Source organism: Suillus discolor (assembly GCF_016758755.1).
Source record: "Suillus discolor strain FC423 chromosome Unknown F5147scaffold_26, whole genome shotgun sequence".
NCBI classification, from domain to species: domain Eukaryota; kingdom Fungi; phylum Basidiomycota; class Agaricomycetes; order Boletales; family Suillaceae; genus Suillus; species Suillus discolor.
This window is the reverse complement of record NW_024541273.1, coordinates 84,867-108,816: the sequence shown is the minus strand read 5'-3', so window position 1 is coordinate 108,816 and position 23,950 is coordinate 84,867. Positions and strand designations below refer to the sequence as shown.

Below are 23,950 nucleotides of genomic sequence, written 5' to 3'. Positions count from 1 at the left end.
GTAAGTTGTCCAGTGATTCTGTACATGTACAATGATAGAAATGGCTTTAGTCTCCTCTGGACAGACCAGAATGAAAATGAGCGTTCCCTAGTAGGTTCCATACTTGCTGCCACTGGTCTGCTTCCTAGAGATAACACACTTTCAATGTTCCGTCGCACATATTCGATGGCGTACAACTGGAACGAGTAAAATCTGCTATGGCCAGCAGTACTATTAAAATAGATTGCATGGCCAAATACAACGACAAACCCGTAACCAGCCCTCTCACCAGGCCAGGCGTTCAACAAGTTTCATGTGCACGAGGGACTACATTGGTGTAAGTGGATGTACTTTGTTCATGAGACCTGCAAACTCGTATAGTAAGTTCAATTTCGACGTTCACATTGCTCCAAAAATTACTGTCACTGATTAAGGGATGTCAAGTCAGAATCAGGCTCATTCGATCAGAGTCCATGCGTTGTCTCGGTGGCTGCATCAAATTCCTTCGTACCCTAGGTAAGTTCCCTTGAAGTGGTACTAAGGTAGCCTTAACTGTTCGAGAAAAAAGTTGGAGAGAAGGCTTTGGAAATTTCGGGAGTGTGATGTCCATACGCAGCAGCACCCAGTGTATGGTTGGAAGTAGCGATCGGGACAACATGATCGCTCGGTACCGAACAAGGAGAATTCTTCAGTGGTCAAGCTAAAGCACAAGATCAATTTTGAAGTCTGCTCAAGAATTGCAACGTTGAACTTCAAGTTCACAAACAGCGCACGGCCTGGGAATGTGAAGTACATATGGTACGTAATAAATTATCGTCATTAATATTATTTACAGTAATTAAATTCTGCTGTTGCTCTGCTGCAGCCTACAGAAAACTAGAAGTTTTGGGCTTAGACCAAGTTAGATGGTGCTCTTCCACTTTCATGACAACAAGTTTTACTAACACAAGTTGCTTTGGCTCGGCAGATAGTAGATTCTGGTTCAATCATTACTCAGGCTGACCGTGACACGCCGCCACCCTCACGACCGCAGAGCCGTAGCTTAACTAGTAAGTAAGTTTCTTAAAAACAATAGCAGAGTCTAAATAATACTTCGTCGATTTCAGGGAAACCCGGTCTCGTCGGTCAACGTATTAAGTACTTGCAATATATCAGCGGACCAAACCGTGTCGGGCACGTAGGCGTGCTTCTAGCTTGCTATATCCTTTCTAGATGGTACTTCAAAGCTTCACCTCGGAGGTTCGTTATTTTCGGGCGTCTTTTATGCAGTACAAACATGCCCGACTCAGAATGTCGGTTAACACAAATACCAAGACTAAAAGTATCCCTCCGATTGGGGATTCAGTGTTCCCGCCGAAGGGACCTACCGAGGGTTATGAATGTTTCAATATATTGCAAGCAATGCATGCATGGCTACTCCAAGGACTTATATATGTGTGCACCTACTGCAGGCGATGACTACATATGTGCCTTGAGGCTCTCGAGACAGGTATGGACATCACTGAACGTCGAGATCCTGATTCAAGTCTTGTATCATATTTGCAGTCATCGAGGTACTATGGCCGCGGTACTAGATGGTACCAATACTTGTCTATTCTGTACCTTCCATGCAACCCAGACGTAGGCAGGCAAAGACCAAATGTCGAGTCCCTTGCAACCTACGCACATACACCGTCGGTATCGACTAAAAGTATTTTTCCGACGGGGCTTCGGTGACTGCAACGAGATCCCGAAGCCAAAGGGTCTATCTGCGGGTATAAAACCTAGCAATTCTACCTACTCTCCCTCAGTTCAAGTCGCCCCAGATCACTTAGCCAAAGCTCGTTTTTCTGTCTTACACAATGTTTGTTCGTCTCTTATCCATCACGTCTCTCTTCCTTCTCGCAATCGCCAATCCCCTTGTTCACCGCGGAAGCAGCCAGTGCGACACGGGGAACATCCAGTGTTGTCAAGGGACTCAGACAGTGAGTTTGATAGCGCTAGAAGTATCCTTCATAAATCATGCTTAAAATCCAACAATAGATCGACGAGTACAATAAGAACGCGACGACACATGGAAAGGTTCCCATTGACATTGACGTCCTCGGTCGTGTCGGTCTTGGCTGCTCCCCAATCACTATTGTCGGCGCTGGTGCTGGCGCGACCTGTTCTCAGGAGCCACTCTGCTGCAGCGATAATCAATATGTATGCATTCAACTTTTGTCTTCCATTTCAGACTGCTCAAAGTTACCTTTGCAGTACGGGCTCATCAACATCGGCTGCACGCCCATCAACATCTACATCGATTGAGTTTTGAAGGTGACGGAGGAATGCGGTTGGAATGTGGGAGATCATCGAGCGCAGCTATGGACAGTAGATGTTAGTTTGTTACAGTTTTCTTGAGGCTTAAAGATGTTTGGTATCAGCAATGTGTCGATCATGATGTTTTTTGTGTCGAGTTAACTGACAGCCATTGCTCTGTCAAAGCGAAGAACTGCTCTCTTGTCATAACTTGTCTGACCATTTTCTATACGAGCTCTTTCGTCGAACAATCAATTGATCACATCTCATACTAGAGTTGGAAAAACCGAAGCCACGAACTGCCTCAACACATTCATTAAATTGCGAAAAATCAAAAAATCAAAAACTCTACAACCTCTTCATTTACAAGAAGACACTGTTTCCTTCTTGCATCAAGACTGCACAGTAGTACTACGGCTGTTTTGATATTTGACCCCTGGCATGGTGTGTCTTGAACACCTTATGCCTTCACATTTGCATAATATTATGAATACAATGAATCTATGCATGATGCTTTCTCTCGATGAAGTCATACTACGTACATACATGTTTTAGTGTCGCAGGTGGACCAAAAGGAAATAGGTGGCGCAGAAACTGATCTACTAGCAGTCGCAAAATATATGTTGCCAATAATGACAATAATCGATGGTATCTCAGACCACCCAAACTAATAGCAATGAGAATGTGATTGAAGGGTTCAATGGGCAACTTACACGCGAGGGCGATGACCAAGTAGAGGGTAAGGAGCATGAGACCTTCCAGATAATTGGCTTTTCCGTCCCTAAAATATGTGATGTAAGTCTCGATGAGAGGGTAACTGCCATGTGTAAAGGCAACACTGACATGAGTAATAGATTGATCAGGAAGACAGATACGAAGAGCACGATTGTCTGAAGATTCGTTAGAAACTTGGCTGATGACGTGGAATATATTCTGAATAAACCGACCTCGAAGTTGTGGAAGTGCAACGTCAGGGGTTGGTCGACGCTAATAAAAAGGACAGTGAGAACAAAACCTCGCGAGATGCAATGCGTGATCGTACATCCAACCGACGATCACAAGAAGCGGCACTACGAGGCAGGCAATTTGCTGTCCCATAATCAGTACAATCATAATCTTATAATGAACGGTCTACACTTACAATCGAACTTCCAACGCAGATGGTGATGGTGAGCTCGTATTTGTTCTTCATTGCCATCCAGACTGAAGTAACATGTTCTGCGGCATTTCCCTACAAACGATATTGGTAGGCAGTTAGTCGGATACAGCTTGAAACATACCACGATCGGCAACAAGATAACACCAATGAAGGCTTTTGGGATGGAATAGCGGGCTGCAGTTTCCTCAATGGAGGTAACCACTGGCACAATTGAACATGAGACGAAGGGAACAAAGTGGGACACTTACGATGCTCAGCACAAAATGCAATGACAATAGTGACCAATAAAAGTCTAACGAACGAGAATAAGCTCCAGATGTAAAATATGACAGAACAAGACTTACGCAGCACTAGCAGCGGCCGTTCCCATGCGAGGCTCCGTTTCGTCCGTTTCCGACAATGCTACCGTTACATCACTGTTTTGTGAAGAAGGCGCGATGAAGAGATCGGGATGAGACTTCAACTAAACCCTTGGGTGAGTACATTAAAGAAATAAGGTGTTAGAACATGCCTGAAACCAAATGTAGGCACAGTACACCCCTAGGAGCAATATGGCGGTTCCTCTGGAAATAAAGAGAAGACCCGCAGTAGGACACTCATCTGGATTACTGCAATAATTCTCCATGCCAGGGTCCGTAGTACTTGCATAGGCCGCAGGCACAACAAACGCTGTGAAATATTAGCGAAACTCTCGAGTTGAAGAATATAATCATACTGATGCACAATAGAGTCATAAGCTACGCTTGGTGTCAGTAATCATTAAATGAATCAGTCAGATAACTTACGGAGGCAGATCTAAAAAAACGTTGCAATTTAACCAAGGATTTAAAGAACAGAAAAACAGAGGACGCACGCCTGAGCTCCGGTACCATTGAAAAGTCCTTCTGTATGGTATAATCCGCCTAAACCGAATGAGCCCATACTCTCCTTCAAAGGTAGGGGTCCCTTACCGGCCAGAAACGAACAACCAAGGACGAGCAATATGTTTGACAAGATCGATCCAATCATCTGACCCAACGTCATTTTATCGCAAATAGTAACCGCATGATGACACTCACGGAAGTCTGAACAATTCGTAATTGACCTAGGATCATCGTGAGCACTTGCAGACAACTTCAGAGCGGTGGACAAACCATTGAGTAAAGCAACAACCCCGATGATGATTTCTACGGCATTCCCAAAGGATGCATTGAGGAGACCTGACATGGTCTCTCCTAATTTAACCGACAACTGATCTGTTGCCTCGCCCAACAGCTAAACACGACGATGTCAGTCTTCTGAGAGTGTTATGATAGAAGTAGTTGTCACCTTGGACAAGGGCACGATAGCCATAAAGCTAAATAGAAATACAAGGCCAACATCCCAGTCCATGCTGTGTGAGATGAAGCTTAGAGGTACAAACACGAGTAGGATATTGAGCCATGTCCCGAAAATAAAGAACTTGAACGACTCCTCCCATGATGGCTCGCTCTCGCCTTTCATGAAATTGATGACGCGACGAGTGAAGGGAAGGTTTCTATGACCTGTATGGCCACCATTTTCGAGTAGCGGTGCAGATTCTGAAGAGGACATGGTTGATTGGTAGGATGTGTTTGATTGTACGAACTTCGAGCCATTTATATGAGGCACCAACTGTGGCCACAACATCCAGGTATTGTTGATACCACAGGCGGAGGCTAGTGGAACTGCATTCACACCAAGATGAATTTGGTGATATGTCGAATCATTGTTCTTTGTGGAAGTTTTTAGTCCTTTACCTGGCCGGCATTGCCTGAAGACAACATTTATAATCAGCTGGTCCACAGTTGACACATCCCGCCTGCGGATAAAGGTGTACACTGCCTTTTACGCTGAAGAAAACTCGTAAAGTATAGCACCAAACTTCTTGAATTTGAGACTCTGCTTCCGCAGCAGCAACAGTCAACTTTACACGATAGAACTTGAATTGCTTGCGCTCTGCACAGCGTTTTACGATGATCTCTTCGGATGCGAGTCCGATTTTCGGACCAGTATAAGATAATAACGGACCTTTGCCCTTAATTTGACTCGCATTTATGTATTAACAAGCATCTGGGCTCATTCTTGGAGAGGTCTCCCTTTCCAAAGAACCAGCACTTCCATAAGAGGGTGGCATCACCAGTGTTACCCAAGCTGAGTAGGTGAGAGACTCGAATAGCGTGGTGCAGTGCGGCGGAAGTCAGGAAAGGTCCAACTTGAAGAAGCGTGATGTTGACTGTGAAGAGATCCTTGGGGGATGCTGAGCCCATATTATTCTGCTTGAAAGACACATCTGAACAAGAAATCGGGTTTATGAGCGACATCACAGTGACTTGTCAAGGTTATTTACGTCCAGCTCGGCAGCCAAGGCTTCCTCAGCTTCAGGCTTAACTTCGACGTAGCTCACGCTTATTCTCTGTCAGGGTTGGTCCTCTCGAATCTTGACGAAGCTTGATCATTATACTGGACTGATAGTTGGCGCAGGCGACCTTCGTAATCTCGTGCTCAAGTCGCGGGCACAACCATCGAGAATCCCCATGTTCTCATAGCCTCCCAAGAAGATAGCGGTGTCTGGTGTTTAGCATACTTCCGATTACGGGCATTACTGGGATAAGATGAATGAGCACATCGAGGTTGCAACGAGGGGTTCAGAGTATTGTTTCCAGGAGAAAGGCGTTGGAGCATCGCCTGATTTCACCGCAAATGTAATGATTTTCGGGTCCGGTTGGGACCATAACCCTTTGGTCAACTTTCGGTCGATGTGGTCACGGTGTGGCCTGTTGATCAAAACTTCGTCAACCACTAATCGGGGCGCTTAAAAGTGAGAACTTGGTAAGCGCTCATCACAACATTTCCAAGCAAAGACTTCATGTGTTTATACCATATGCCGCAGTCACATCGGAGAACGTTTACGACCATTGACAGCCGTTTTCGTCATACACTGCCCAATGTTCATTGTCAGTACTAAAAGTTACCGATATGCCCTTAACTGCACAAGAGAGAACCGCTTTGAAATATCTGCCCAAGCGTATCCAGGTAAATCAAGTTTTTGAATCTCCTGGGCCATCCCAAACGATGTCAACTGGCTTTTTCCAGCGCTCAACAGACGGAGCCCTGGAAGGCGTGGTGCACGATGTCCGCAAACTCTACCATTGGGTCGATAATTCCACCGATGTCGATGCGAACATGGCTTTACTCCCCATCTTTTACGCTCATCTGAACCCAGCTGTGATTCCCGATCAACCTCTACCGACTGATGATGTACAGAAAGTCGTCATACTGGCCAAATTATCATTGATGAGTATCGTACAAACGTGTGCTAGCGTGCGTGGAGTTCTCAGCGAAAGTCTCGCGGACAAGATGATTACAGATGCACTGGTGCGACGTTGGGACACTCTCTTTCCATGGCTACAGTTCATGTATCGGCATTTTCTACCTTTCCCGCCTCGGAGGGTTCCAGAAGGTTTCGACATCTCTGACGTGGAGATAGTCTCCATCACGACTCGTGCCCTCTCGCAGATGGCAATCTCCGTCGCAGGACAGCACCTGATTCAGTCAAACATGTCTATTCAACAGTTCATTGCAAAGCTATGGCTTTATATCGGGAAATTGAAGGATGAGGATTTGCTCCGGCACGACGCATCTTTTCGGCACGACGGGAGGGAGGGCGTCAATGATGAGATGACGGGACACGTGAGGAGGATTACGGTCGGAATCATTACAGCATGCATGCCAGTGGCGCTTCCGGCACCATTTGCTGTGCCTACTCTGCATAACCTGCTCGACGCAATGGGTGGATACGAGCCATTCGTAGCGTCGGCACTACGATATATTCGGTGGTTCGGGAGGAAGATCGGTGACATGAACAATCGCACGACTCCAAATTATGGGTTTGTGACCGCGATGCTAGGATTTGTCGATGCTCTATCAATTTTAATCCGCTTTCTTTCCTTGGTCAGCATCATGGACGCTACGTGCCAAGAAGAGCTCATCTTGCACCGCGCACCTTCGGATGTTGTGACAGCTTTACTTCAAACATGGCCAGTTCTCACTGGTGTGAGGGTCAATTCCTCGACGGAAACCTCGACTGAAAAGAGATGCACTATGATCCTAGAGGATACCTTCGATTATATAGATGTGATCCTGCGTCAATCAGAGGCGTGCATTCCGGCTCTATGTCAGGTCCTCGATGCCGGATTTATCCAGCTGGTGCTGCAAGCTGGGTTCCGCTGCCCGCAGATGGCCTCTGGTGTCCTCAAGCTCATTCCGCGATTTCTGATGTACCATAAAGTATTACACCACTTCCAAAGAGTAATGGATCAAACTGCCAATAACATGGCTCGTTTTGGACCTCATGCGAAGAAAGACGATGAAGTGCAACAGACATGGATTTTAGTCCAGCAAGCGGCCCGCCAGATACTCAATGTCTGCAGGAAAACCAGTCCGTTGCCTTTTTACGAACAAAAGTGTGCGAATTTACAGGTACGTTTAGTTTGATCCAGTACGCCATAGGCTTATGACATTTCCAGTGTCCGTATGACAACAATAGACGACCGCACTATCGGTGCTGTGGGTGTTTCGTCGCGCGATATTGTTCCCGGGGTTGCCAGAGAACAGATTGGAAAAGCAGACATCGTACTGCATGCCCTGTCCTCCATTCAGCTGGTGGTCTGTCTCTGAATTACACATATATGGCATGTACTAACCGACTTTTGAAAGGTTTTGACGGGTCCAAGCTTATTCGTGGTAGCCTTCCTCTCATCATGCTTGTGGAAACTTTCAACTATTCGCTATACGCTGACCGAATACAAGAAGCCATGGAACAAGCACGAAAAGACTACCCAGAGGATATTGAACGTTTAGTTTTGGAAACAGATCTTTCAGCTTACCCGGTCACTTTCTCTGCGCGACCAGTACAACAATATGTTGATATATTCGACCCCCGGTTTGATCCCGACATGCTCAAGGAGCTAAGGGGATTACCTGGAAAGCATCTCCTGATGGCCCTCAAACTCAGAGCAGGCCGAGAGGAATGCATAGTACTCAGTCCGAGGGTGGGTCTTACACTAGCTTTCCAGTGGCCGGCTGCCAGGGAAGAAGAAGCAGGTAATGATGACTATGCTTGGATATGGACAGCAAGATACTCATTGCTCGTTTTTTTAGTATTGTCTGCTGTTCAAGAAGCGCTGGTTTCACGCCTCGCAGTAGGCCCAGGTAACGTAATCAAAAGGGGAGACGGCTTTAAAGTGGTAGAATACAGGCAGCCACCGATTAACCAGCCCATTTAATGGATAATTTGGTTCGTCTTATACCTTTACTGGCTTGATTGAGAATAAGATATGCACAAAACATACACACCCATAATACTTGCTCGTTGACTTTTGCTCGGCAGTGGTGACCCGATGGCATTGTTCAAACGACGTTCGGAGGCTAGTGCTCCCTAGCCCGTATGTAAAACAGTAGCAATAGTATATACAATCGCGGTATGATATTGTACAATAACTTTTGACACTTTTACCGATCAGTAGCTCCTGAGAACTGCGGCGCGCGATATTGAAAATGGCAATACCACTTCATCATAATCATGTAACTCGAGAGATAATTGGGTCATCAAAGCATCAAATTCCAATTCAGCACCACCGAATTATCGCCAGATGCAGCACCCCAAGCACCAAAGAAGCTTCGAGACCATCAAACATCGTATCCAGAACGGCAAGAAGTCCTATTATGCCGAGGAGGACCGGGCGGGAGGGCCACATAGATACTGCTGACAATGTCTGCAATAGCCTTGTTGATACGATGTCCAAAGGTGCTTTACTCAAACGTACCTTCGCAGCAAGGATGCAGGCTTTCAGTGTGGTAACCCACGCGATTTTCGGTGATCGCCAGCGTAAGAAAGTAAGATTCTCTACGATCAAATTCGCCACGTCAGCCCGACGATCGGGACGTGGAGAAGGAAGACGAAGCATGGGACTTTTCCTATCCAATGCCTGGGCGACTTCTTCCTGCTTGTGTTCTGTAGGCGTCAGGGAAGCATCAGGGGGTGTTTGTTCGTTCTGAACGGTTTCAGATTCATCAGTTTTTCGTCGCAGTGGGATGAGAGACTTGTTGGAAGGAGGGATGGATGGCGCCACAGGATCAAACTGAAAGCATGGAGTATCAACAAAATGATCAAGCGCGAGAGGTTATTCGGCTTACTCGTCCTTCTCGGATGGCGCTCACTATGCGCTCGCACGAGGGTCTCAAAGAGGGGTTGATGCTCAAGAGGCCCTCGAGCAATATCAGGAACGAACGCGGGAGACGGCGGGACTCGAAAGATGTTGCAAGTGCAGACGTTGATCGGAATCTGAGAGCTGGTCTATAACTAGATCACAAGCGGTTCTGAGTTAACCGCACCCAGTATAGCCCAAAATTTCTTGCTCTAGCTTGTCCATCTTGTCAGCTTCATCGTATGCGGTGGCTTCTCCTTCCGTCGCGTGGCGGAAGGGTAACTTGAAGAAAAGCATCTTGTGCAGGATCATCCCAAGAGACCACATGTCAGATTTAGAGTCAATCTGTCGGAGAACTCCTGTAAGAGGCGATGGAAGGGACTCTGGCGAGGCGTATTCGAGACTGTTGGGTTGAGCAGGCTGAAGTTAAGCGATAGCAACCGAATACTCACGTTCCCGTATTACCTGATCGAACACCACTCGACCGTACCATATCTCGGGAAGTCCCAAAGTCCGATAACATTGCTCGAGGGCTGCACATAACAATCTTAACATTAGCACCACAACCAGACAAAACGCACTTACATGAGTCTTCCTTCATCCCAAGTCAGTAGCACGTTACCAGGTTTGAGGTCCAAATGAAGAATGGATTTATCATGCTTCAGATACCAAGCATCATCAGTACGTCAACATTAATACATCGATCAGAACACACCAAGAAGGCTAATCCGTGTGTCACGTCCGCGAACAAACTTCGCGCTTCCTCTGCACTGAGAAGATGGACAGCTTTCCATGAGGGATGATTCCTGCGGCTATGGGCTTGGTCCTCCATCTCTCGGCGTAATCGCTCGCGTTCCTCTGGTGGGGCACGCTTCATCGCACGAAATGCACGGATGCGTGCAGATGGAGTCGGATCGTCAGGGGCAGGCGATGAAGAAGATTGCATGTGCGGAAGTCCGATTGAACGCCCCAGGCGAAGGGCAATGAAATCATCCAAACTAATAGCCGAATGTCAATAATGATAGTCATATCTTTATGCTCGAGGGCGTTACCTTCCGCCTTCCGCCCATTGCATGAGAACGCTGCGCAGTCATGGTAAATCAATTATAATCGGTTGGCGTTTCTGTACTTACTGTAGGGTGGGCACTTTCGGACCAAAAGCAGAGAACTGATAAGTTTCTAGCCATGCGTGATGATACGTTACTATATTACGATGGTGTAGAGACTCGAGAAGGCGAACCTTGGTAGCACATTAATGTTAGTGTGCATGATATGTCAACATATCATCACAGTTACGAACCTCTCGCAGTATGTTGAGCAGGTAAGAGTGGGACTCTCCTATCGCAATTTTCTTGACAGCAAAATGTCCTAAGATGTTCGTTCAACACATTAAACCATTGACTATTGCATGCAAAATACTAACCAAGTGGTTCCCCATCAAGAACATGCTGCCCACAGGACTTGAGAAATAGTTATATAAGGGTGCAGTGCAATTCAGCAGACCTGGCAGAGATATACACTTCCATTTGCCCCCATTCCTAATCGATACTCTTCCTGGAAAAAAGCCTTGAAGTAACCTTCTGCCATAGTTTCTGGGGGGAAAGCACCATGTCGGCTCCCACTGCCACTCGTCAAAGGGGGACTAGACGGCCTTGAGGACGACTGATTTGCGGCAGCAAGAAGCTGGAAGTAATTTGACGCTCGGGAATGTGATCCAAAATCGGACCGAATATTGCCAGAAGAGTCATTTCTATCGAATCCATTGGGAAGAGGACGATGGCAGTAGGGACACGATGACGAGCCTGAAAAATCTAGTGGGCCAGAGGACTTGGTTATAGACAGAGCATGAGATGTTGGATTATACAACACGATCTGATTAGAGGCCTGGAAGATTGGCTGCCATTCGGGTTCCAGAGGAGCTAACGCGACAACCGGCTGGTTCGGAGAGGGTGGCTGACTTTCGTCAAACATGGTACACCGTTGAGGCTAGCAAGTAGTCGAACAGCTGTGGTTCTGGATGGTCGTCCTGGTAAAAAGTTGCGTTTGCTAACGGACACCACTCCAGCACCAGTACTAGTTAAGCGATGATGTCGGATTCCTGAACGTCGTCTTAGTCAGCAGATTGAAATTTGAAATTCGAGGGCTGAGCTCTTCACATCGCGCAATTCTTGTACATGGGCAACATTCTCTTATTTCGTGGCCGAACCATTGCTTGCCTTCGGGGCGTGAGCTCATGCGCGGTCAACAAGGCCATTGTTGACCAAGAACATTTACAATTTGACTTTAAAACGGACAGCGATTCCTTCCACTCAACCACCCCATCCAGAGCATCCTGTACGGTCTCTACAGTGAGTTAATAGTAATTTGGGTCTTGGTGTGCTCAATCTCATAACACAGGTATTTGAAAAGAGCGGTACTCCCGGAGCTGTTGAACTCGAGAGAGGTTGAAAAGTTTTGCACCAAACAAACGCTCTCGCAAGCAGAAATCGACTACCGGCTTCAGACAGTGACCAAAGCTGCGTGAGAGGAACAGGCTGTATTACCCGTTACACTTGGTTGTGAAGAATCACGATATCCCCTCCACATAAGTTCTGACCCGCCTCTATTATCTCGAAGTCGGGATTACTAGGACTACCTCAGTTCACAGCAGCCGACGTAGGTGTTGGCGAAGATTGGAGTCATTTAAACAAGCGAAGGCAGCGCGCGAGGAAGGAAACCCCACTGCTGCGCTAGCAAAAGCGTGCCGGAAGGCTGTCTGAGCCGAACGATCGACCTTAACTCTCGCGTAGCCGACTCGTTGTATCCGGCACAGTCGCCAAATGTATCATCTGATAGAGAGACAGGCTCGAGATCTTCTACGCTCTGCGTCTCGTCTGCAAAGTTGACCAGCCCGAGACCATACCGATTCCACGGACGGACGAGCAAGAATGTCTGCTGACTCGGAGCACGCCTTGCTGGCGAGAATTGAATAAGCAGGTCTTGTAGCCCGTCTGCCTTGACGCCATACTGGCGAAATATCTAGCCTCGTCTTGACCAGGCCTCCACCTGACTTCTGTGAGAAGAAATGCGATGCAAGGCAATTGCAATCTGGGGTTTGCGAAACGAGGAAAACTGAGGTTCTCAAGAAGGGCATACAGTTTCGAAGCCGCCTCTACAGCCACGATATTGATTCGCAATGTGGAGACCAAATTCTGCATCTCATCTTCCGATAAAGATGGCACTGGCAGTGTACACGACAGAGCCTTGAGGAAATGTCGGCTGGTAGACAACTGTTGAAGTTGTATGATTGTCCCACCCAATCCAGGGCCGTGATGTTGCCCGAATGGGCTATGATCTCGTAGAAGTCGTCTGAGTGGGTTCTATCTTTTATTACAGGAAGGTGGATATCGAAGAACTAAACAGCGCTCCTTTCAGATATTGTATATCGGATGGTTGCAGTGATGAGACATGATGGTATTAATTAGCGCAGTTTTGGCACGAGGCGGTATTGCAGCTAAAACTTGAAGCTTGAGCAATGGACCTGGTGTGACTGATGTTATTCATGATGAAGTGCGTTCGGTGGCGTCACTAGCAAGATGCATACTATGGATCTGTGCATCAATATTGTCTGTCCAAAAAAGGAAGTTGAACCCATAAAGAAAAATAATTGCCATTACCGAAGAGCCAGACCCGAACAACGTTTTTCCGTTGATATATTCGCCGCTTGTTCCCGCCTAATTGCCCGTGGTCGCCGTATCTTGTTGTCTTCGTTTGCTGTCATTCTTTGATTTTTTAACAGTCGTTTGAAGGTCAGGATGAAAGTCGAGCTGGAAGCGCGTCAACAACAGGGAGGACAGCCTCAGTCCCAGAGTCAATCCCAATCTCAATCCCAATCGCTGTCTCAAACTCAGTCTGGATCCACCGTGTCAGGTTCACAGTCGCAGACTGCGTCGGGCACTGCTTCCTCGTTTCTATCCATCCCCCAATCAGCTCCTGCAGGGCTTCTTACCATCACCCAGCCGCCCCAGCAGTCGACTTCTTATTTCAAGATTGCTCAGAACCAGTTCATCACGTTTGGATGGAATTTCAGCTACATCTTAGCCACCCCCACTCACCTGACCGTTTCCGCTGTCTGCGAGAACGGAAACACGTACCCCGTTGGTCCAACGAATGGGATTATTCCCGGAACTGCCACTAGCGTTGTTTGGGACCCATACACCTACCAAACCAGCCATCCCAACCTGCCGCTTGCTCAGGCAAAATACACTCTCGAAATTTGGGCAGACGGAGGGCCTGATGCTGTACGCGAGCCGGGTGTGCTCACGCCCAACAGCGCGCTGCAATTTGCGTTGTATACGCCGCAGGCTTATACTCCTATCACCAGCGGTAAGCGACGTCTACGCGACGGCTGTCACTATTTTTACTGACTTGTTCGAAAAGGCTGGTCTTGTGCAGGTTGTTCTAGCGCTATTTCGCAGCACATTGTCCACCCCACATTCATTGCCCTCATCGCTACCTTAATGGTGATGTTCATCTCTGGCTCGGCTCTCTTGCGGCGAATATAGGACACGTTGTCAATGCACGTTCAGCGGCTCGTTGCATTCCAGTTTCTTGTTTTTTTTTTTCATGTTTAAGAGACACTGTCGGTCACATCACCAGCCTCGCGTTCATGAACAGTCGATACGGACCTTTGATTACAGAAACTTTTGGCATTATGGACAAATTTTGTTATCTTTAACTCATATGAGTATATCAGTTCGTAATACACCTTTGATTCGTTTTGTGGATTACACAGACTGATTTCTACGTCATTGCGTTAACCTTTGATCGCCGATCGCAACCGTATTTTATCTTGCAGCAGCAGGTAAAAATAATATCACTTATAACCACTGATTGGCTGCGCAGTGGCGGTGGGTGGCAGCGGGTAACAGTCTGCGACTTTGTTCCCACTGAAACGATCGGGTGCCTAACAAACATCACATGACCTTTGTACACATTGCCTGTTACTAATGTTACCTGCCTCTTCATGCCACCGGCCTGTCATGTTGTCGCCACATCAGCCTCGTGGCACGTCCAACTTGACTCGGAAGGCCAACTGTTTCCTAGCAAGTTCGATTACGAGCTTAGGCGATCGGTTGCGTTGATCCCAAAGCCTAGCCGTATTTTTGATTTCTATCATTGCAAATCGATCCCAGCGTTGTATCCTAATCAACATCATTCAGCCCCACGGGAAGTCATCCAGCTAAGGATCGACCCCTGGATTTTGACGCTGGGCTGTAACATATGACGTATGTGGTTACTTTGCAACCATCCTGAATCGCTACTTATCATCATGGTTACTTGTCAACTGTCAGTCAATGGGCTGAAACATCTCTCTTGCGGTTGCGCTTTTGGGACTCTTTTGTGGGCACCACAGTGATGACACCAGAACCTGTTGTTATAACATCGGTAAGAATATGATAGTCGCGGGAAGCGAAACCAAAGTCCACGTTCATTTCACGCATTGTCGTAGTCAAGCTCAATGCTATGAAGCAACGTGGAGTCGGTATCCAAGGCTGCCATCATTCATTTAGTACTTCTTACTTCCCAGCCTGGGGTCATCCTTCTGAGGAGGTAGGGGGGCACAAGCGTATATATAGTCAATCTATACCAACAGGACAGCTCTGAATTTATTGACTATCGGGCTCTGATCTTGTGGACCCGTTATCTATCCCCGCGCATTTCTGCCCTTTCCTCTGCTCTTCGCTCCATGAACAAAGCAGCATAAGGCGTTATCGGTCGGCGCACTACGTTTCAGATAAACCGATCAACCACGCAGGTAAGAGGCTTTCTCACTGACCCGTGTTCACGTCGAGGCAATGCAAGTCGCTGTTGTTGACACCAACTGCATGCAGCAGATCGACACTCCCAGAAACCGTCATTCACAATGGTTATGCCTACATCACCGAGCGCGAGGGTGCCAGTGAGCGCGGATTCAAAAACAGAACCGATGGCAAAGGTGGCGCAGAAGGGATTCTTTTCGAGCCTTTTTTCGTGGTCACCCAAGAAGTCCACAAAATGTGCGATAGAGCAACCCGGCGCAACAGAGGGTAAGGATCATACATATATATCTTGCGTGAAGTAAAAACATTGATTATTTGCATCATTTAGCACTCTCGCATACTCCCAGCGAGCCACTGGAACCCGCACATGGTCTATCACGGGTACAATCCGTTCCACAGACATTGACGCCGAGTCTATCGCGAGTGCGATCTGCTCCGCAGGCCTTAACGCCGAATTTTCCTCAGAGCAAAGTTAACACTGTCCCTGATGTTCCTCGATTCAAGTCCATCAAAGACAATTTACAAGAACTTGGACTCACGACTCCTGTTGTCCTTAAGCAACCTCAAGTTGCGGGCAGTGAAGCAGTGCTGTCACAATTAGACAGGACATCATCTCCTCGGGCGGACATGTTCTTCCAACACTCGCTATCACACAATACGAGTCCCACCTCGTCTAAGCCAAGGCACGAATCGTCTCGAGGGAACGCACTTGTGGCAACAGATCATGCTATTAACATCGAGCTGCCAGTTCTAAACATCACCTCCGCCAATGTACACTTCGCTCCATTACCTCCCTCAGCAACGGCTCAGGCTAATCATGCGGATCCAGTCGAGAAGATCCCCACTCCCGCATCTACTGCTCCTGATGAAGCTCCGATGTTTGTCCAAGGTGGCAGTAGCACTTCAAATAGAGAGCCACCTATTCCATCGTCTCCATCGGTAGCAAGTCGCTTTTCTACTTCACAGTCAAACCAGAGTCACACCCCTTCATCTACTCGTCCAAAAAGGCCTCGGACAGCCCCCGGCGGCTCAAACGAGCTGAGCAAGCGACCTTCTGTTACCTCCGGGAGCCCTCAGCGTCATGCAAACAGGGAGCCAGCTTCCATTTTTCCTGTAGACGAGGGATTCTTTGGTCGTCCCAAGCTACCCCCACCACTCAAGGTCATCCCGAAGAAGGTCAAAAGGCATCAGCGAACACAAACTTTCGTTCCTTCTCCCTCACCTACAACCGTGACTCACGAACAATCTCTTACGCGAGCGGCATCCGCACGCTCCCACAAAACACATCAGACGGCAGCTCGGCTAGCGTCTGTCAGTGAGCCGGCAACATTGTTCCCCATACCCAACGTTTTGACGTCTGACAAATCTGCGCACCTCAATCGGAAATCCTCTCTCACACATAGCAGCAGATCAGTGGGCCCCAGTTCACCTCCGCTCTCGTTAGACGATGAGTTTGAACTCCCACCACTATCACCCTTACAGACGCAAGCGCCTGACGAGTGCTCGTTATCACGAATCAACACGCGAACAACGGTTGCTTCACATCAGACGCAGTTACCAGCCACCCCAGCCCCCAAATTACCCTCTGCGAAATGGGCGTGGAGTCCTCCTTCAAGCTGGGTGGGTCCTTCTTCGGCTGTTTCCTCCGAAAGCGGGGATAGTCCGCACAGTAGCAAGAAGGCGTTCTCGATAATTCGCTTACGCAGACCGAAGAGTTCATCTCGGTCTGTTGCTTCGATATCCAAGTCTCTCTACACACATAGAAACACCTCATCACCGACCCTCACAATGTCCGCAACAAAACTTGGAAAGGGGCGTATGCCTCCGATGTTACAAGACAAGAATGACAGCAGCGGTGTCATTGTCAAAATGCAGAGTCACGAAGGGGATTGGGAGGCGGCGGCGTTCCAGGATGTCATTCCTCGCCTGAGGGAAATGAAGAACTCCGCTCTATCGAATTAGAAAGTAGGTCAAAGCAAGATGAAATAATGCCGCGCATGATAGATTTGTCAATATCGACACTGTACCAGTACCCATGTGTTCCATACCCCGCATTGATTACTTCGTTTACACTTTGTCTTTACAATTGACGGACACGACATGATGAAGAGACGACCTCCAAGAAACGATGTTAAAATCTCGATTTGTTGGATTGCGCATATGGTTTGAGATAAGAAAAAACAAAGTTCTGGCTGTTCATTAACATTGTTTGCAAATTCGGGAGTCGAATTACTATACCGTTGCACAGCTTTGCTTGGCTTTACGCGGGGGTTTTGAGGTTTGCATATGCCTGGTTTCCAGTAGTTTGAATTGCTGTCCACAAAATACATCCCTGGTTCTGCTCTTCGAGACAGGCAGAAAAGCGGTGCATTATCGCAAAGGGGGACAGGTGCAGTCATTTGTATACAAGTGTGTTCGGTGGCGTCACGATGAGTCGGCGAAAACCGTGCCGTAAGCGATAATCTCCTGGGGCCTAGATTTTGTGGAAATGACAAGTTGATCGTACGTCCGATAGTCATCCGCAGAAGGGGCTGTGGACCTCTTTGACGTTGGAGTCAGACGTTGCAAAGATGACAATATTTTGTACACCGGATGTCGGAAACTCCGCCGTGAACGTTGTGCACATCCGCAGTTCAGATTCATGTTCAAGTTCGTATGAGAGTGAAAGAAAATTTCTTGCTGTGCGGACAGTGCGATTAATACATTCTGGAAAAGGATGGGACGCATGCGTGTGATTTGTTGGAGGTCTGCAGACTTGAAAAATTACATGGATCCGCTGGTGGAAACTGTCGCTCATGTTACAAATTGCAATGTAACGCAGCGACCAACATTCTTATTCAGCCGAGAGACGTACCGTGGATGTCTGAATGAGTGTCTGTTCATCGACCTTTCGGCTACCTTGCAAATTAAGGTGGCAACTTGGCAAGTTCCACAAGATGACAGGATTTCGCCGGTGGTTTGAAGGGGGAAAAAGAATCGCTACGTATTGATGTTGAACAATGATCATTTGCGCACTGGATATAACCCAAGGACAGTGATAATGCTCCTTCACCAGAGGCGGGCTGGCCATTGGCCATTCAATTAAATGGATATAGATGCTTCTAAGATACAGCTGCATATTGCTGAATCCGAACTTGTCTGTGTGCGTGCGAACTGCGGAAACGGTACTAATAATATTATGCTGTGTTGAAATTCACTTACGTAACAGTTGTTGGGACCTACAGCAGAGACCCCGAACTCTCCCGAACTATCACATTCTTGAATCTTGACAACCATACACGCGCTTTTTGTTGTCTTCGACTTGTGGACTAGTCACCCTGGAATTACGATGCGCTAGAGCCCGCTTGTGAATGCTTCTCAAACCGAGAAAAATCCAGTACAACCGCAGCACACTTCCTTAAGCTTCATCCGCGATCCGAGGATGTATCATGTGGCATGAGAGGCTGAACCTTATGCTTGGACCGTCCGCAAACCATTTTCAAGCATATATCCTATGGTCTTCAAGGCCCTGGTCCTGTTTGTATGTGCGTTGTCAACTTGTCATATGTGTGTGTCTGTCCTGAATTCTGTAATAGGCAGTCTTTGTATTTCCTGATGATGATCAATGATGGTTCTGACTACCGTGACTCGCCACTCGACTGAGTACTGAAGCCTCATAATGTAAATGAAGTACACATTGCTGCCCCTACTCAGGGGTGTACATATTCCAGGCTGTTGCCCGTGCAACCACGTTCCCCGTCCAGCATGCAGTGAAGCGATGCACTCCTCCGCTTCGACCTTACGTATCGCTATTATTGGGCTGAGCGCATCAGCCTACCAACGAATAGTGCCTTCCGCCCCGCGTGCTGGTTCTGGGGTCTGCCGCCCTGTTCGACCTTCCTCGTATTTTTCTAGAGCCCGTATTTTCGTCGGCACTGAAAGTCACAGCCCCCGGACGCCATGTACCTTTTGGGCACTATTTCGTATCATTCTCAGCTTCCGCCGCTTCACCCTCCAAATCCACTACGTGTGCTGTTTTTGGATGTGTGGGTTGCACTGCATTATTGGCCATTTTACCGATCCTCGAAGCCCGTATTTCGTAACATCTCGTGGCCCCGTCAAAATGTTCTCTGTGGCGGTGGCTATTGGCATCCTTTAAATCACGGACTGCTTGCTTTTCCCATATTTCTTCAAACTCATCTCTTCCACCCTCATGTCCTCTCCCAATTCATCGTGAGCGACCATAGCCTCTATATCTCAAACCCCTCAAAGCGCTATATCAATGTATAGCTACCCTCCCCACGGTGATCAGGAGGACCCCTTCACTGATTTCGGTGGCGCACAAGATTATCACGGAATCCCACAAGACATGTATAATCAGATACCATCTGCTACAGAGTTTGGAGATACTGGACTCGTTGGCGACTACGTGTACGATCCCCAGCACAATGCGCCACAGATGTATGACAACCTTGCGGGTGGCGTACCGCCGAATCTACCAGTGAGTTACCAGCTAGAAGCGATGAGTGTCATCGCTTATGATGATTTCTAGTATCCACAGCATTACTTCCATCAACTCCCGTTCCATGAGATGAATGACACTGGATACCTGTACCAGACGCCATTCGATCCCGTGTTGTCGGCTCCTGTAGCACAGGAGCTCATCAGGGACAATCCTGTAGGACCGCCCCTCCCAGAACCCCAGTCTTACTTGACCACAACATTGCCCCCCGCCCCACCTACGGAACTCACAAGCCCGATGACGTCAAGTTTACGAAACAGTCCGCGATACAGCCCGATGGTAGCGTCGGATGTTAGCGGTCCCTCGACGTTAAGTCCATTGAATACAAGCGGTGTGACCGCTTACAGCCACTCTCAGGCAACACCCCTAAACAGGGCGTCTCAGAGCCCAGGCTTCTACGGCCCGGATTCCATGACAGGAACAGGTTCCAGGCAATCCCCAATCTCCCCGTCGCAAAAACGTCCATTGGAATCTTCAGCGGATGGTATACTGGTGTGTAATATCTTGATTTTTGGTGGGGATATCATTAACAGTATCGTGCAGCACGGACGGAGGGTCACACCGCGCATCACCGGCGCCTCTAACGTCCACTCTTTGCCGTCGTCTGGAGGGACTAGTAGTGCAACTACTTCATCGATCTCATCAAATGTTCCTGGTCGAGGTTCGACAGTCCCCCAAGAGTTGTACAATGTAGGGACCACACATGCTTTTCATTTCACCACCGGAAGTGGAATGCCAGTCGTTTTCAACGTCGCAGAGGGAGCTGGCATCCCTTTGGAACAGTTGCTACATCGGCAGACAACCCACCTCCAGGCACGTGATGACCGCATCTCGGACATGTCTGGGGATACGATCTCTATTCGCATTGAGGTAAAGGATCCGTCTTGTTGAAGTACTCTCCAAGCATTGCTTACGAAAATTTGATGTGATCTATCAGTGGCCTGGATACCCATCTTTTACGAAGCAAATTGCTTCTAAAGACTGGAAGAAAACAAGGTCGCCGAACACACGCGAAAGACTGGCGGTCAAAGTTGCGGGCGCTGTTCACTCTTTCTTTAAGGTCAGCCTATTAAGAGTATCATGTCTGAAGTTTACTTAACCCTAAACAGGAGCATGCGAAAACTCAATGCGATCCCCCGAATTCGAGATGGCGTATCGGTCCTAATGGAATTCGCATCGAGCAGCTCGCTCTTGTCTCACTGCATCGTGTGTCACAGGGGAGTTGGCAGCCCAAATTGTGTCTCCTTCGTGACGATGCTTAGCAGCGATACATCCCTTCGTTTGACATGTATGCCGTTTCACCCTCCGGCTATCTTTGATTGACACATGTCCTCACAGCTGTCACCAAGCATTATTTGTTACTTAGCATCCTGATTCATATCAGGCATCGAGCATAAGCATATACCACTAAGCATATCATCGGGCATTACATTTATTTTTTTGTTTTCTCACCTTCAATCACATTCAGGCATTGCATTCGGGTGCTTATACACTCGACATCAAGTTTTTATTGCAATTTATGGATCTGGAAGTGGCATTGTTTTCATATATATTTTTACTGTAATCTGCATGGCTCTTTGTTGTTCCGTTGGTTTATCCTAGATGGCTACCGATGATGTACATACAAATCGTAGCTCAAACATTTTGACTGATCCGAAATTTTGTTTTTGTTCGCCATCATGACTCGGGACACATAAACACCGCGGGGGTAGAAAAATGTGGGAAAAAAAGTATCTAACAGCTCCGATTGGACTCCGATCTGCGATAAGCACTGGTCTCAATATACAAATTGAATATTGAAATATTGAACGTTATTGAACGGTGACCCCTTTCAATTTTTCCTAAAGTTCAGCCCTGCAGGCTGCAGCTTGTACCATAACCCATATACTATAAGATCATACCTTTTCCCTAAAAACGCCGCTGCATCTATCTCAACTTTAGATCACCACATCAGCGATGGCTCAGACACAACCTGGAGGAGCCCAGCGCGTCGGCTCACGCTTTCCTAAACTCACTTTCATCCTGGACCAAGGGAAACAGTTCGGGCCCCGCGTTGGTAGGCTGTGCTTGACACGACCATCCGATACTCCATCCAACCATCTCATCGACATCCCAACACCCAATTTTCTCATCGGAACATCTCGTGGTGTAATTCCACACTTCTCAAGGGACCATGTTCATTCTGCAAATGGTATCAGCTGGATCAACGTATCTTTTGAGTCATTGTGAGTTGTCATTTCACCCTGCTATCCCCGTATGGTGAATAGTGACGCTTCGGATCTTCGACTTCAAGCCTCGAGCAAACACCCCCAGTACCCACTTATCAAGCGGGATCGCAGCCACTACATGATTTCTTTGGATTCGACAGCTCGAGACACATCGTTTCGCTTTCGCTTCGTGATCCTTTGGATGCTCGAGAGATGCCTCCAAATGGAAATTCACATGTTTCAGCTTCATGCATGCGTGGCGTGAGGAAGGTGATTATTCGTTTATGAAGGTAGAGTCTCCTCTATCAAGGCTTTTCATTTTCATTTTTAGGTTACGCCTGCGGACTGGCGATCGTATGTTCTGACAATGCAGCCTGATATCGCGTTTGCTCTCAGTGATACGCCTTTTACTGCTGCCCCGCACTCGCAGAAACGCATGACTAAAAGCATCGAGCGCAGTGCGGCTTGGCTCGCAGATCTGTTGCGTCCTGTTGAACACACGATGGATGACTCATCCACGGAGTCAACTCCTACTGCTTTGAATGTCTTCGTGCATATGGCTGGTGGTACTTCGACTTCCGCAAGGAGAGCCTTTTCGCACAGTCTCATGGAGACTCTTCATGGGTTGGAAGCAAACGCGGTGAAACCACTGTCATGTTTGGATGAAGGAGTAGCTGGATATGCATTTGACCTAGCCGCCCTTCATGTCAGACCAGCTCCTTCGTCGATCCACAGCAATAAGGGCGGAAGCATCGAAATTGCAGAGAGCTCTTTGATTCTACAGAACTCGGAATCATTAGCACAAGCGCCAACGCCTAACGCGGCTCATACACCCACATCGCTCTCGTCCAGCATGATCGAGCCTCTTTCCTTCCTCTCCCTGACCCCCACATTGGATGAACTCCTCCGCGCATCGTTAGATCCTCTCCCAATCGCAAAACCACGCCTTGTCACGGATGTTCGATCCCCTCACGAAATCCTGCGTTTGATCAGAGATGTTGGAGTCGATGTATTCGATGCGGGATGGGCTGTAAAAGCAGCTGATATCGGAGTGGCTCTCGATTTTATTTTTCCAGTGCCCAGCAGTCATGACAGTGGTCCAGACCATCGCAAACGCGACGTTGGTCACAACCTGTACGATGCGAAATACGCTTACGACTTCGTCAGGTTGTCAGACGCCTTCCTCGCTGGCTGCGATAGAACATCTTCGTCTCAAACTCCCGTTTGCCCCTGCGTTGCATGCTCTCCAGTTGCCCTCACGTCTCCGATCTACCATAGCAAAGTTGACGTTCAGTCGCACCAAGCGCATTTAGACGACGGCATGAGCCGGGAACAATTTTCACCTCCTTTCACACGAGCCTACCTGCACCACCTCTTACACACCCACGAGATGTCTGCACACACACTCCTTGTCGCACATAACGTCGCCGTCCTTGATGCCCTGCTTACTGGAGTGCGAGCGATTCTTTCAGGTCATGCTGATCAACATGAAGCAGCAACCATTTTTGCCCGAGAGGTCACAAGGTTTGAGGAGGTTTACGATGGGGATATGTCAGTGTTCCATACTGCTCTGGAAAACTGGAAGGACGTGAAGCACGCACGGGGTAAAGGAAGATTGGCGCGGGAGGCACAGAAAGAAAAGAAAGTTTGATCGGTACATTCTAATGAGGTACAGTAATTGTACAGTAAGTTTCATAACGTCGGTTACATACATTCCCGTTACCATAATGCATACATGTTCCTACTTGGTATTGTCAGAGATAGCAGATGGCCGTTCCTAGGATGACATAATCAACAGACATGTTCAACCTTGTCGT

General features: G+C 47.8%; 8 protein-coding genes across 8 annotated transcripts; 6 read left to right on the top strand and 2 right to left on the bottom strand.

Moving 5' to 3' along the window:
* Positions 1–1,820: 1,820 nt before the first annotated feature.
* Positions 1,821–2,268, top strand: F5147DRAFT_773437 (fungal hydrophobin-domain-containing protein; the record flags this gene model as incomplete). Its single annotated transcript, XM_041441462.1, has 3 exons — positions 1,821–1,943; positions 2,002–2,163; positions 2,218–2,268. The coding sequence occupies 3 exons, from the start codon at positions 1,821–1,823 to the stop codon at positions 2,266–2,268; spliced, it is 336 nt and encodes a 111-aa protein (XP_041293013.1).
* Positions 2,269–2,675: 407 nt separating this feature from the next.
* F5147DRAFT_165133 (Sodium/calcium exchanger protein-domain-containing protein) lies at positions 2,676–5,114 on the bottom strand. The gene is made up of 17 exons (XM_041428356.1): positions 4,727–5,114; positions 4,552–4,672; positions 4,477–4,502; positions 4,369–4,426; positions 4,272–4,320; positions 4,204–4,213; positions 4,134–4,155; positions 3,930–4,087; positions 3,763–3,881; positions 3,667–3,710; positions 3,540–3,619; positions 3,401–3,490; positions 3,302–3,348; positions 3,207–3,246; positions 3,103–3,149; positions 2,973–3,040; positions 2,676–2,926 (listed from the first exon to the last, which is right to left on the bottom strand). The coding sequence occupies exons 1-17, from the start codon at positions 5,063–5,065 to the stop codon at positions 2,913–2,915; spliced, it is 1,332 nt and encodes a 443-aa protein (XP_041293012.1). The 5' UTR covers positions 5,066–5,114; the 3' UTR covers positions 2,676–2,912.
* Positions 5,115–6,217: 1,103 nt separating this feature from the next.
* On the top strand, positions 6,218–8,790 carry F5147DRAFT_165103 (uncharacterized protein). The gene is made up of 6 exons (XM_041428355.1): positions 6,218–6,247; positions 6,309–6,451; positions 6,512–7,897; positions 7,945–8,083; positions 8,135–8,521; positions 8,579–8,790. Exons 2-6 carry the CDS (start codon positions 6,395–6,397, stop codon positions 8,701–8,703), a joined length of 2,094 nt encoding a protein of 697 aa, XP_041293011.1. The 5' UTR covers positions 6,218–6,247; positions 6,309–6,394; the 3' UTR covers positions 8,704–8,790.
* A 21-nt stretch (positions 8,791–8,811) lies between these two features.
* F5147DRAFT_694101 (kinase-like protein) lies at positions 8,812–11,692 on the bottom strand. Its single transcript, XM_041437286.1, has 11 exons — positions 11,128–11,692; positions 11,048–11,072; positions 10,925–10,992; positions 10,758–10,864; positions 10,677–10,706; positions 10,340–10,622; positions 10,210–10,283; positions 10,077–10,157; positions 9,812–10,027; positions 9,614–9,761; positions 8,812–9,558 (listed from the first exon to the last, which is right to left on the bottom strand). Exons 1-11 carry the CDS (start codon positions 11,593–11,595, stop codon positions 9,046–9,048), a joined length of 2,013 nt encoding a protein of 670 aa, XP_041293010.1. The 5' UTR covers positions 11,596–11,692; the 3' UTR covers positions 8,812–9,045.
* A 1,609-nt stretch (positions 11,693–13,301) lies between these two features.
* F5147DRAFT_760881 (uncharacterized protein) lies at positions 13,302–14,483 on the top strand. Its single transcript, XM_041440504.1, has 2 exons — positions 13,302–13,989; positions 14,044–14,483. The coding sequence occupies exons 1-2, from the start codon at positions 13,419–13,421 to the stop codon at positions 14,166–14,168; spliced, it is 696 nt and encodes a 231-aa protein (XP_041293009.1). The 5' UTR covers positions 13,302–13,418; the 3' UTR covers positions 14,169–14,483.
* A 1,035-nt stretch (positions 14,484–15,518) lies between these two features.
* Positions 15,519–17,411, top strand: F5147DRAFT_165055 (uncharacterized protein). The gene is made up of 2 exons (XM_041428354.1): positions 15,519–15,692; positions 15,754–17,411. The coding sequence occupies exons 1-2, from the start codon at positions 15,530–15,532 to the stop codon at positions 17,385–17,387; spliced, it is 1,797 nt and encodes a 598-aa protein (XP_041293008.1). The 5' UTR covers positions 15,519–15,529; the 3' UTR covers positions 17,388–17,411.
* Positions 17,412–20,658: 3,247 nt separating this feature from the next.
* F5147DRAFT_576470 (uncharacterized protein) lies at positions 20,659–21,188 on the top strand (the record flags this gene model as incomplete). The annotated part of the gene is made up of 3 exons (XM_041431321.1): positions 20,659–20,796; positions 20,864–20,986; positions 21,036–21,188. 3 exons carry the CDS (start codon positions 20,659–20,661, stop codon positions 21,186–21,188), a joined length of 414 nt encoding a protein of 137 aa, XP_041293007.1.
* A 694-nt stretch (positions 21,189–21,882) lies between these two features.
* Positions 21,883–23,885, top strand: F5147DRAFT_635640 (tRNA-guanine(15) transglycosylase-like protein; the record flags this gene model as incomplete). Its single annotated transcript, XM_041432896.1, has 5 exons — positions 21,883–22,151; positions 22,220–22,403; positions 22,465–22,623; positions 22,657–22,839; positions 22,900–23,885. 5 exons carry the CDS (start codon positions 21,883–21,885, stop codon positions 23,782–23,784), a joined length of 1,680 nt encoding a protein of 559 aa, XP_041293006.1. The 3' UTR covers positions 23,785–23,885.
* Between the last annotated feature and the right edge of the window lie 65 nt (positions 23,886–23,950).